A 12,532-nucleotide genomic window follows, 5' to 3' on the forward strand; every position below is an offset into this window, starting at 1 on the left:
CCTCCCCGAGTCCCCTGGGAGGCCCCGGGCCAGGCTGAGAGTCCAGGGCCCTGGAAGGAGCAGCCAGCGGTGAGGAATCCTAGAAGGCCCTCCAGAGGAGGCCCTTCCACCCCCGCCATGGAGCCCCCAGGCAAGCAGCCCCGGCGGGAGCTTCCCCCAGAAGAGCCCCCGCCTGAGGACTCGGGTGCCGAGGCAGCTCCCAGCAGGCATGTCCTCTACGTGGGCCACCTGAACCCCCAGTTCTCCGTGCCGGTCCTCACCTGCCTGCTGAGAGACGCCCTGGAGCGGCTCGAGCTGCCGGTGGCGCGAGAGCACATCGAGGTCGTGCGGCGGCCACGCCAGGCCTACGCGCTGGTGCAGGTGGCCACCCCCAAGGACACCCTGGCCTCCCTGACCCAGCGCCTGCACACGGCCTGGGGGCAGCACCAGATCATCAAGGAACTGGTGGCCCACGGGAAGGAGCCGGTGCTGGGTGACGGCCGGGAGCCTTCAAACCGCCGAGAGGTAAGCCAGGCTGCCCCCAGCAGGCGGCCCGCCAGCCCCAGAGCCTCCCTCGGGAGAGGCCTGGATGTGAATGGCCTTGCCCGGTGGGCATGAGGGGTGTCTTCAAGGAACTGGGGACAAATTGGCAATCTTGGGGCGGCTACTCCAATAACCATGGTCCCACTTGGAGCTTGCCTCCAGCCTGGAAGCAGACCCTCCCTGCACCATCTACAGCCAGCATGTGGGTTCGGCCAGGCCAGGCCCAAGCATATGTAGGGGTCCTGACCTTCTTGGCTGAGCCTTCTTGGCTGACCTTCTTGTCATACATTCAGTTGACAGACACCTGCTCCAGCAGGCAGCGCAGCGGAGAGCAGGGCTTGACCCTGCCCTCAGGGAGCCCTGCTTCTATGAGCAGAGTCAGACCCTCCCGGGGCGGTAGATGGGGAGGCAGCCTCGAGCAGGAGGAGGACCCAGGAAGGTCCTCACTGATCGCTGAGGACAGATTCCCCAGGGAGTAAAACCCAGGCTGGGGCTTAGGCAATGGGACCGACTCCGTGGAAGGACATCCCTAGCAGAGGGTTGGGGCACATACCAGGGGCCGGGTGAGGGTGGCGGCATTGGCAGGATGGCCGGTGGCTGCCTGGGGGGACTGACAAAGAAAATCAAGCCGGAGGGGAGGGCTGTGAGACTACACCAGTGCCAGCAAAAGGAGGTTTTTGTGGGGGAGGAAGGAACAGTCAACTCACTTTTGAGGTGGTGGTAGGCTGGTGATCTTGAATTGTTCTCCTTCTTGAATTGAATTTTGAATTCTTGAACTGAATTTCCTTCTGGATGAAGGCTCCATGACATTGAAACTGTTGCAGAGCTCAATGGGCTTACATTTCAAGACCTGTGGCCTGATGGCACGTTTATATGACAGTTGAGGCTTCTCTCAAGTCTCTGCTAAGCTTGTCTTCTCTGGGAGCTGCTGGAAGGGCTGGGACTGGCTCTCATCACCACATCCCAGCCTGCACTGAGCTCCCAGCCCTGGAAGCCGCTTTTGGAGGCTGGAAGGCAGCAGGAAACCAGGGAAAGGTTTTCAGGACAGAGTGACTGTGGGACTTATATCTGGGGTCAGCGATAGAATGGATAGGAGGAGGAGAACCTGGAGGCAGGGAGTCTGACAGTGAGACCCAGACCAGGGCAGCGGCCCTGAGCAGGCTGCTCCCAGACCCCTCACACAGAGCAGAAACCATGGAAGGGACTCGGGAAGGCTCAGGGATGGGAGAGATTCAGGAGGACTGGATCAGCCAGGCTTTCAGGGAGATTAGGAAGGGGGGTGGGATCTTTGGGAGGCCCTCTCAATTCAGAGACCTGCAGCTGTGTCACAGAGGACCTCAGGGCGCTGAGGCATCTTCCAGAATGGTCCAACCCTGTGTCTCCGAGGCTAACGCAAAACCTAAGTGGGCAGAGAGTGGCTGCAGGTGTCCCAGCTCCCTGGAAAGGAGAGCTCCTCCCCACAAGCCTCCCATAGTTCACCTGGGAAGAGGGCGGAGCACTGGTTGCTTCAGACCCTTGATGCACAGGGTTTCCCACATGGGCCCCAGCATGGTGGGCAGAATTAGATCCCTCCGCGCGGGAGGGGCATCAGGATGCCCTGTGTGGGCTGGGCTGGGCTGGGCTGGGCTGGGCTGGGGTGGCGGGGGTGGGTACGGGGAGGGTGGAGGTGGGGGTTCTGGCCGCCTGTCCCTCCGGGTTGGCTCCTAACTCTTGCCAGGAGCATACACCCTGCTCTTGCCCGCCCCCACTCCAGCAGGAGGAGGACTGTGGCCCCAGCCCCGGCCTGGTCCTGGGCTCCAGCCCTCCGCGAGCCAGGCCAGCCCAACCTCTTCCTACCCGGGCACTGGGCCCGCAACGAGTCTCCCCCAGCTGGCCCAGCGGCACGCGCTCAGACAGCGCCATCACGCACCAGGGCATCCTGGGCCAGGAGCGCCTGTTCCAGGGCGCCTTCCTGGGCAACGAGACACGCAACCTGGAGTTCAAGCGCGGCGGCGGCGAGTACCTGAGCCAGGCCTTCAAGCACCATCTGCGGCGCTACGTGTGCGCCTTCCTCAACAGCGAGGGCGGCAGCCTGCTGGTGGGCGTGGAGGACAGCGGCCTGGTGCAGGGCATCCGCTGCAGCCACCGCGACGAGGACCGCGTGCGCCTGCTGGTGGACTCCGTCCTGCAGGGCTTCAAGCCCCAGGTCTTCCCCGACGCCTACAAGCTCACCTTCATCCCGGTGGTCAGCACCTCCACCACGGGCACCCCCCTCAAGGTGAGCCCTGCCCCCAAGCTGCCCGGGAGCCAGCGAGGCAGGACCGACGACGGGGCTGCCGCACGCTGTCCGGTGCGGCGCGCGCAGAGCTGCCGTTGCCCTTCCCAAGGTGATCCGCCTGAGCGTGCAGACCCCCAAGGCCCAGGCCGAGCCGCAGCTCTACGAGACCGACCAGGGGGAGGTGTTCCTGCGGCGGGACGGGAGCATCCAGGGCCCACTGTCCGTCCGCGCCATCCAGGAGTGGTGCAGGCAGGTGGGTGGCCCAGGCCGGCCAGGCGGGGTGGGGGCTCCTCAGCCATTCACCAGGCAGGCCTGGGGCCGTCAGGTTCCCCACCGGTGCCCCCACGGGGAGCGACAAACCCATTGCATCCCAGATTCCTCTGCAGTGTAACTGGAGGAGCAGGGAGCACAGTGTCAACGCTGTACGACAAACCGGAGAACTGTGTACTGTGTACCGCACTGAGGGGAGGTCCTTAAGCTGGGAGTGAGTGCTTAAGTGAGTGCTGGACGCAGCCCCAGAGAAAAGCTTTCTCAAGAGGGGAACATCAGGCGACACAAAAACAAAAGAGGACCAGGGCTGACAGAAGGACCGGGCGAGAGGCTGTGGAGGACAAGTCACCCCAGGGTCTAGGAGGCTGGCAGGACTTTGCCCAAGACCCCAGGGCTGCCTTGGTCAGGGGACCTGGTTTCTCCATCGACCAGGCCCAGGGTGGTGCCAAGTGGCTTGGAGCAGGCACCCCCCCACTCCCTGGCTCTCTAGGCCTTGCCACCCTCCCATCAGTTGAGCCCCGGTTCTCAGCCATCGTCAGCTCAGACCTGGTTTCTCCTGTGTCCCCTCAGAAGTGGATGGCCGAGCTGAGCAAGCTGGAGGACAGGCTGCAGGTGCTGACGGCCGAGAAGGAACAGCTCCAGCAGCAACTGCAGCAGCAGCAGCACCGGCCCATCTCCTGCACCTGCTGCGTCTTGTGAGGGCCCAGCACCCCACCTGGAACATGCAGGGCTTTCCTGCTTGACACCAGGTCCCCCAATAAAACCAGTCTGGGCTGCTCAGAGGTGGACGGGAACACTGCACTTCCTGGCTCCCAGGACACGGTGCACACAGGCTGGTCCCCACGTAGTGTCAGTTCTGAGCAGACCCTGGGCTGTGTAGCCAAGAAACTGCTCTTAGAATGAGCCCTCCCCCCAAATACCACCCCAAGGGGCCTTACTTTCAGAAAGAACTGGGCCAGTGCACTCCCTGGGCTGGGCTGGCAGGGACTGTCCTTCTCCCTGAAAGGCTCAGGTAGCCCTGGCTGGGGTCTCTGAACTCCCAACGGCTAGGCAGTGCCAGAAAAGGATTTGTCTTGGGAAAGCCCCTCTGCAGATGGCGGCACATGGCTAACTGCAGTTACAGAGCCGACAGACCACCCTGCAGCCCTCCCCTGGCTTGCTGGAATTTGGGACTAAAAGCTCTTTAATTACATGCACTCAGGCCAGAATGATTCTTTCTAGAACATTTGGCTGGTTGGATGCAACTTGGTCATGAGTCCCATGCCCAGTCCACCTCTGTCCAAGAGACTGAGTCAGCCCTGGGCTCCTCCCCACACAGAGCTGTGAGGAAAGGAGCCTGGATGGTTGGGGTCCAGTCCATCTCAGCTTGAAGACCAGGTGCTGTGCTTAAGTCATGTCCGACTCTGCGGCCCCATGGACTGTAGCGCTCCTGCCAGGCTCCTCTGTCCGTGGGGATTCTCCAGGCAATACTAGAGTGGGTTTTCATGCCCTCCTCCAGGGGATCTTCCCAACCCAGGGATTGAACCCAGGTCTCCTGCACTGCAGGCAGATTCTTTACCAGCTGCGCTGCCAGGGAAGCCCTGAAGAGCAGGTACCTTAGGGCAAATCTACAGGACAACAGACAGGGCAGCTGGTGCCCTGCTTCTCTCCAGCACCTGCACAGAAAGGAGACGTCTGACTTCTACTCCGTGCACCCTCCAGCCACCCGAGAGGACACCTGCTCTGGCTGTTTCCCCTGCCATCTCCACCAGCAGAGCCGGGGACACTGCAAAGCCAAGGTCTGATCATGCCATGCTTCGATTCAAAGTCTTCCAAGAGCTCCCCATCAAAGCACCACAGCCCTCAGGGGTGCTCCATGAAGGCAGACCCTGCCCAGATCACCAGGGATGAAAAGAAGGACAGGGAGTGGGGACAGGGAGTGGGCCCGGCTCCCTCCCCAAGGAGAAGTCCTGGGCACTTGGCGACCCACGCCAGGCATGAAGGCAACCCTTCCGTGCCGTCTCCACTATAGCCCTTGGCCCTAGTACCATCCTAGTGGGGCTGGCAGGCCCCAGAAAGTCATTCTGGGGTTCCTTTTTCTAGGTAATGTAAAAGCAGGCAGCACTTAACTGGTCAGCAGAGGCCCACTCAAAGCAGGGGAGGGCACAGCTGACCCCACGAGGTTTTGCAAACTGTCCACCAACCATGTCCTCCCTGTTGTAGGGAGCTGCTGTCACCAATAGGCATCAGAGCCCTCAGTTTGGGGACTGGCCTTTATAAAAATGACTGAAGACTGACGGGACCACCAGACGGGAGAAGGGGTCAGAATTCACCCAGTCAGCCACACTCAGAGTTCCCAAAGAGTATGGAGTCCTCTGTAAGTGAAGAGGCCGTGAGACTTGCCGACAGACAGAGGCAGCTGGGTTGGCCTGGGTCAGGGGGCGGTGCTCCCACACAGGCTTCTAGGCCTCCGCCGTGATGGTGGCCTTGGACTAGCAAGGGGAAGACAAGAGGGAGCCTGCTTCCTTCCTGGGTCTCCCTGATGGAGGAACCAGGCCAAATGGTGAGAAACATTTTTCTCCCAACCCCCAACATCAACAAGCAGAGGCTACTGACCACTGATGAGCAGCCCAGCCTGAGCCCTGGGCCTCGGCCTCAGACACACTGCAGAGGAGCCAGCTCACAAGCAAGTGTGCTCGGCAGCCAGAGGGCGGGTGGGTGGTCCCAGCGTCACCAATGTGCCATGAGGAGCATGGATTCTGGGTCTCGAATTTCACTTTGGAGGAGAACCCAAAGGATGATGACCCGCACTCAGAAGGCCAGGGCAGATGAGACAGGCAGGCAGCTGCTGGTCTACACCCAGCAGAGGGACTGGCCGAACCTAAATTTGAAGTCTTTGGGGGAAATTCTGGTTCCTATTAGGCTCCCCTCAGTTTTTAAACAAACCTATCAGATCCCCCACCTCAGGCTGCCCCCGGCACCAAGAGTTCAGGGGTCACACCTGGGCCAGCACTGTGCTCCGACAGCTCCGATCTGGCCGACATGAAGAGCATGACAGACAAGGTGTGTCTCTTGCTCTGCATTATTTATTTCTTAAGTTAGAGTATACACCGAGTCCAGCCAGGATATAGCAGGCACACAGCTCCGCCTGTTGTTACACCACATTAAGAAAATAGCTTTTCATATTGCATTCCAACCGGAGTAACACCATTCTGGAAGGAGACAGTCCCCTTGAGCAAAGCTGTCTACATAAGAGAGGGGTTTAGAGGGAGTGTCCCAAAAAGATCCTTTGTTCTTTGTTAAGTGACCCCTTGATGCAAGGAGTGATACTGGAGGGGACTCTCAGCCAGAGGACAGGGATTCAACACACTCAGATTTCAGGGAGACACAGAGTTCTCGCCATCTCGTGTGATGCCAAACGGACTGTCCTGAGCAAATCCCAGCTGTGGCTGCCACAGAGAATCCCCAGCGCAGGGCCGAGCCGATGCTCTGTCTCGGGTTTCCCTCTTCCTTGTGGCAAGGGGTGCCCTTGGGTCCTGGCACCGGGTCGTGAGCACAGCTGGACTCGCCCCTCCGCACTCACCAGGCAACATGGCACACTCCGTATAACGGCCTCAGGGGAAGGAACAGCTACCCGCAGGAAGCCACAGTGACGTGGGGTGGCCTCAGGGGCTCCGTGACCGAGGGCTCCCCCGGCGCCCGGCCCTCACCCGCTCCGCCCCGACGTCCTGCCTCTCATCCGAGACTGCAGGACCGCAGAGGAGAGCGCGGGGCACCGTGCGGGAGCCGGTACACACGGCAGGACATCAAGTCAGAGTCTCCCGGATCCCTTCCCCCATAATAAAATAATCTTAATAAAAACATAATTTAAAGGAAGTGTCAAAAGCTGAGTGTAAAATCAAAGCTGTAAACTCTTGAAGTCCAAAGGCTCTCTTCAAGAATTATCCCTGTTTAAAAAAAAAAAAAATTGAGCAATTAATTATAGGATGCATGTTAAAATAGAAAAGTGAGGATGTGTAGTCAGCTGCTGTGGTAAACTGCCTGGTTTTCATTAAGGACCAGTGTTAGGAGCCTAACTTGAATCATGAGAAGCTAAATTTCGGATTCCTATGGAATCACATGGACTCCACCTCTGCCCCGACACAAGCAGGCTTTTCCACCGCGCCAGCCTCCTCACAGTGCCACTCACAGGGGATCCCCACTTGGGGAGGCAGTTAGAAACTCCCTGTAACTGACCACATATCTGCCCCTGTACCGTTAAAAAGGTTCCTTTCTTTCCAGGGCAGTTACTTAGATTATCAGATTGCCCACAGCAAACTATCTTGGTGAAGATTAATGAATACATGGGGGCTAAATGCTCACCTGGCAGAGAAGGCAACCAACTACCCCTCCCTCCTTCTCACGCCTGCCCATGTGGCTACAGTCATCATAGGCCAAGTGGCTGCTCAGCACGAGCACGTGCCCATGAGACCACACCTGCCAGTGGAGAGGTCCCCTGGTGGGGAAGGCAAGGTGTGCAGGATTCGGGGAAGCCACCTTCCCATGCCTGAGGCAGGATCTCAGCTTTCCTGTGGGGGGACCCCCCGCACACCTCTGGTTCTCCTTTAGACCCCCCAGACACCCGGCTGACACCCCAGCCCCCTCTGAGCAGGTATTTCTGCTGAGCATTCATGCAGTTAGCTTCATGGGATTTTATACAATTCTCGGCAGCTGCCTACAGCTGCTGCACTTTATAAAAACTTTCCAACTGGTCACAAAAGCCAAACATTCCAAGTTAGTTCAATAACTGCTCTGATTTTAATGGATTTCCAGAATAAGCAATCAACACAAAAGTGTTGTATGTTTTGGTTTTAAAGCACTTCCTGGTGAAAACTTGAGGGTCTGCAGAAATGACACCATGTTGTCATGCCTGTCACCTCCTCCTGGATCTCCAAGTTTATGGCTACATGAAATGACATGGCTCTAAGAATCCCGTTCCCCCAGATTAGGTCAGATTGGCACCTGAAAGCAGTAATCAGCAAGACGACAACTGCCCCGTGCCTGGTGTCGCCCCCACTGGAGTGCCCAGAGCAGGCTGGGTAGATGCAGTCTAACTGTGGGGAGCCGCGTCCTCACCCATTTGATCCCCACAGTGACCTGACCACGTACATCCTCTGGCAGATACAATCTTTCAACACTAAACTTTCACCAATGCTCTTACAATTCTGGTGTCACCACCATTCAAAACAAAACAAGCTTCAGAGTATCACTTACGTTGTTACCATCAGTCATGATTTATAGAGGGAAACTTCAGTTCAGTGATTTCAGAGTCAGGCGAGCTGCTTCCACTTCTGTCACTGTAGGTGTCCCTGTAGAATTCAGATGGTTTATTCATCGGCTCCCACCAAACACTCGCCTTACTTCCCTGATTCTGCAGCCACCATGGCACCCACAGGGATGCTTGTCTGCTCACAGCAGAAATCACAGACGTTATATATTTAGCAGAAAGCTGCAGAGGGATTTTCTTCTTGTTATGAAAGATATACATTTGCTTTATATCTCAGTCATGATAGTTAGGGACCCACCAAGACAGAGTTGTTCCCGACAAACACAGCAGTGGCACATGAAACCCCTCGGGCTGTGGCTGAGGCATCCCCCCCCCCCCCCCACCACCACCTCCCTGTGAAAACAACACAGTTCCCCACGGGCCACTGAGCCCGAGATGGGATCCTGGAGCCCAGGCACTGCAGAGTGGGTCGTGGCCACCACGCCGGGGGGCAAGGCCGGGGCGGCACAGAAGCAGCCTGAGAAAACCCCAGGGAAGGAGAGGGTGCTTGTGTGTCAGCATGAGAAGCAGGGGCCCAGCAAGGCTCCCCGGCCCTCTGGCTTTGCTCATCACCGATGGTGTGGGGACGGCTCTCTGTAAGGAGACAGTGACCTCCCAAGGGACTTGGGGAGCGTGACCTCACCTGGGTGAGAGCCTGCAGCCTTTCTGGAGGTAATGCGGGAGCCTCCCCACAGAGGCCAGGAGGAGACCAAAGTACGGTGGGGAAGGCTTGATAGGTCTGGACAGAAACTCAGGGTGATACTGCACTCCGACGAAAAAGGGATGATCTGAAACAGAAGTGCAGAAGAGCCAGCCTCACTGTGTGTCCACATAACATGTGGAAGAGGGAAAAAAATCTCGAATGATCCACATTTCTGCACACCCTAAAATGATCTGAAAACAACTCATCTGGAGCCTGGGTAGAGGCAATCACAAAGCATGGGAGATGTGACGCCCTCCACCTGCAGACGAAAGTGAGCCCTCCTCTCCAGGTTCTGCCATCCCAATCCTCACCCCCACACCCCAGCTCCCAGACTTGAACAGGACTGAGTCCTGCAGGTCACGTGAGATTAGACTCAGGTACCAAGTCCGAGCTCTCATTCTGGAGAACGAGGACCTGAAGCCAGAGGTCAAGCGGCTGCCAGGGAAGGCCCTGGTGGGAGGCTGAGTCCCCCAGGGCTCTAGAACCTTGTCCCCAAGAGTCCTCCCCTGCCCAGGTGGCGTGGCTGCCGGATCTGGTAAGGTCAAGGGCAACAATTTATATTAACTGTGTTTTCCCCACATGCCAAGAAAACCTGAGTTTTCCACTAAACACAACTGCCCAAGCAAGCACCTTCCAACTCCACAATTTCCATTCTCTCTCCTTCAACATCTTGGCCAACGAACTTCAAGCCTTGCTCCTCCAAACACTTTTTCAAGACTGGATTCACCTGTGAAGCATGAAGAACAGTTTTGTTGGGCTCTCAGCTGTGTTTCCAGAGTAACAGAAAGGAGAAAATGTCAAAGGTCACAAAGCTCACATCCTCACCTCAAACCTGTGGCGGTGCCTCTCTTCCAGGTAATCTGGATCTCCGTAGAGTTTCCCTGGGAAAAAACCCACGTGACATGAAGGACCCTGATTTCACAAAGGCGTCTATTCACCCCACATCCTGCAGCCCAGGTTGCCTATTCTCATCTGTATACACGGCCAGGCCCTTTGAAGGTTATTTCTGTGACTTTGCTGCCAATTCCCACTGCCTGCTCTAGCAGCACAATTCAGACGAATTCTTGGGCTTTTGATTCTCTGCAACCTAGAAAAACTGTAACAGAAACGGACTTTCACCACCACCCCTCACACGCGACTACAGAGGCACCAGGGTTAAGTCAGAGCCACTAAGGTTACCCAGCGCCTGCTGTTCCCCAGGAACAAGAGTGGCATTTGCCAACAGGTGATTCCCAGAGCCAAGTGAGACACCCAAACCAAAGGACCTTAGAACCAGAGGACTGGATGACCACCTACTCAAGTGACTCAAATTACGCTGCCGCCAAACCCCAGACAGATGTATAGGTGCTCTGCCAACAATGGCAGAGTTTTCCCAGTGGAAGAAAAAGAAAATTCAATCCAGTAGTTCTTAAATTTCCCCTAAATCTTTAGCACATGTTGGTTATTGCTGTTATTTGTCACTAAGTCATGTCCGACTCTTTGCAACCCCATGGAGCCAGCCAGGCTCCTCTGTCCATGGGATTTTCCAGGCAAGAATACTGGAGTGGGTTGCCATTTCCTTCTCCACGGGATCTTCCCGACCCAGGAACTGAACCCACATCTCTTGCACTGGCAGGCAGATCCTTTACCACTGAGCCACTAGGGAAGCTCATGTTACGTTAGTACGTCTAGAATAAAATCTATTTCGGTTAAACCAGATGAAACTGCCATTTCTGCGAGACAAGCGCTCAAAATCAGCAGTTTCATCCGCTTTGACCTAATAAGATAGGGAAGTAAGACTGCCATGGGTTCCCCTAAGCGACTCATTCCGGTGAGTGGTCCACACCCAAAGTTCCCCCAGATCCCCAGCTGTATGCCTGTGACCCACGAGCATGGTGCTAACTTTGGCTATTACAGTGCTTCCTAAGGAGTGTCACTGGGAAAGAAGTAAAGAACTTCCCAAGTAAGAACAAGGTTGTAAATGCCGGCCTGGCTGTAGCAGCGGGACGTGCGTCCTGCAGGCTGGGCTGGAGGGAGGCCACTCTTACTCATGACGGAGTTCTTGGTCTGGAACAGAGTTCTCCTCTTGCCCAGCCGCATGGTTCCGCCCATCTGGCCAGGGTTGTGTTCCGGCATGTCTATGACCTGGAGATGTTCCAAAAACAAACACGTGCTACCAATCCCTGCCTCAATTAGGAGACAGACTGTCTGCACTGAGCAAAGAAAGCCTGCGAGGGGGTCCAGCCTTTCCTTAGAAGAGATGCTTGTCAGAGGAAAATGTCTCCTGATGGCCATTCTTAAACCTTTTCTGGGTGAATGTTTCACCCTTCAGCCTGTCCTCCTGAGCCACAGGATCGGACATTGCTGCCCCCTGCCCTGGTACTTCGGATCCCAAGGGCCTGTTCTAATAGAGACTGACACAGTAGCGTGGATATGAGACCAGACATGTTATCACATGTCTTCTCCAATAGACTGACAGCTGCGCAAAGGAAAAGGATGCTCTTATAGGGCTGGCCAGGAACCGGGAGGAGCTTGGCAAACTTCTGCGGGACTGAGAGGACCTTTTCTGGGTTCCCCCACCTCCCCAAGGTTCCATGTCTCAAAACCTTTGCTCTTTTCGCCCCGAGGTCTGATCATCAGCAAAGTTCAATTTCAGGTCAACAAACACATACTAATGCTGTTTAAGTACCCTGAGGTCAAGAGTCTTGTCCATCCTGTTTATCACAACATCCTCGGTATCAAACAGGCCTGTCACGCCTGGGCTGGGGATTCAGTGATGAATGAAGGCACTGTCTGTCTCCCATGAGTCACATTCCTCTGATAGGAGATTTAATACAAGGAATGCTGGCCTCCTGGGCTTGGGCCCACATCAAACAATCAGTCCTAACTTCCAACAGTTCTTTACTAAGACGCCCATCTCCCGGGGTTGCTGGGGATTATTAAGTGGTACAAAGAAGTGAGCAAGTGCCTGGTACATAATAAGTGCCCACATAAGTGTTTCGTGTCAATATTGTTCTAGAGCATTCCTGGGAATTACTTAATCGGGAACCCCTACTCCCACCCCCAGTGGCACCTGTCTTAAAAAACTTCCTGTGGCTAACTGGGAAGAGTAGTGAGAAACCACGTGATGAAGACAGAAAGTTCTTCCTTCCCAGCTGGGACATCTGAAAGCCCCGGTCCCCAGGGTTCTCCAGAATGCACCCAGTGGTCTCATTTCCTGTCTCCAGCCCTCAATCACACTCATAACATCCCTTCCACACCCTTCCAGATGCTCCAGACACAGGACTCACCACGGGATGATTGGTGTTGGGGTCAAACTCTGTAGAATTAGCATCTGAAAAACCAAAATACTTTTGTTACAAAAATAGTTACAACCAAACGGATTATTTAACAGTTTCATTCCTAAGCTCTAAGTCACAAATTCCCTCCTCAGTTTAGTTATTCAGTGACAAGAACCAAAACCAGGGATAACATTTTCAAGATACAAGGACACTCAACAGACAAAGGTGAATTGTTT

General features: G+C 55.8%; 2 protein-coding genes across 3 annotated transcripts in view; one reads left to right on the plus strand and one right to left on the minus strand.

Annotated features, from left to right (window-relative positions):
- On the plus strand, positions 1–5,967 carry SLFNL1 (schlafen like 1). Of its 2 annotated transcripts, XM_065915302.1 has the most exons (4): positions 1–516; positions 2,276–2,779; positions 2,889–3,032; positions 3,620–5,967. In XM_065915302.1, the coding sequence occupies exons 1-4, from the start codon at positions 118–120 to the stop codon at positions 3,746–3,748; spliced, it is 1,176 nt and encodes a 391-aa protein (XP_065771374.1). In that variant the 5' UTR covers positions 1–117; the 3' UTR covers positions 3,749–5,967. The 2 variants fall into 2 exon arrangements, with proteins under 2 accessions (XP_065771374.1, XP_065771385.1); XM_065915313.1 differs by lacking the exon at positions 2,889–3,032.
- Positions 5,968–6,096: 129 nt separating this feature from the next.
- Positions 6,097–12,532, minus strand: part of CTPS1 (CTP synthase 1) — a 31,259-nt gene continuing 24,823 nt past the window's right edge. The window contains exons 13-19 of the mRNA XM_065915291.1: positions 12,306–12,349; positions 11,064–11,160; positions 9,862–9,917; positions 9,667–9,763; positions 8,977–9,121; positions 8,282–8,376; positions 6,097–6,975 (exon numbers count right to left, since the gene is read on the minus strand). Coding sequence (XP_065771363.1) covers positions 8,292–8,376; positions 8,977–9,121; positions 9,667–9,763; positions 9,862–9,917; positions 11,064–11,160; positions 12,306–12,349 — 524 coding nt within the window. The 3' untranslated portion in view covers positions 6,097–6,975; positions 8,282–8,291. The remainder of the gene's footprint in view (positions 6,976–8,281; positions 8,377–8,976; positions 9,122–9,666; positions 9,764–9,861; positions 9,918–11,063; positions 11,161–12,305; positions 12,350–12,532) is intronic.

This window comes from Muntiacus reevesi, chromosome 1, assembly GCF_963930625.1.
Source record: "Muntiacus reevesi chromosome 1, mMunRee1.1, whole genome shotgun sequence".
Taxonomy (NCBI): Eukaryota; Metazoa; Chordata; class Mammalia; order Artiodactyla; family Cervidae; genus Muntiacus; species Muntiacus reevesi.

Bases quoted from the DNA above. Each gene is read 5' to 3' on its own strand.
- SLFNL1 (XM_065915302.1), top strand. From the start codon at position 118: ATGGAGCCCCCAGGCAAGCAGCCCCGGCGGGAGCTTCCCCCAGAAGAG. The intron at 517-2,275 runs GCCCCCAGCAGG...CCCCCACTCCAG, and splicing joins GCCGAGAGGTAAGCCAGGCT to CAGGAGGAGGACTGTGGCCC. The intron at 2,780-2,888 runs GTGAGCCCTGCC...GCCCTTCCCAAG, and splicing joins CCACGGGCACCCCCCTCAAG to GTGATCCGCCTGAGCGTGCA.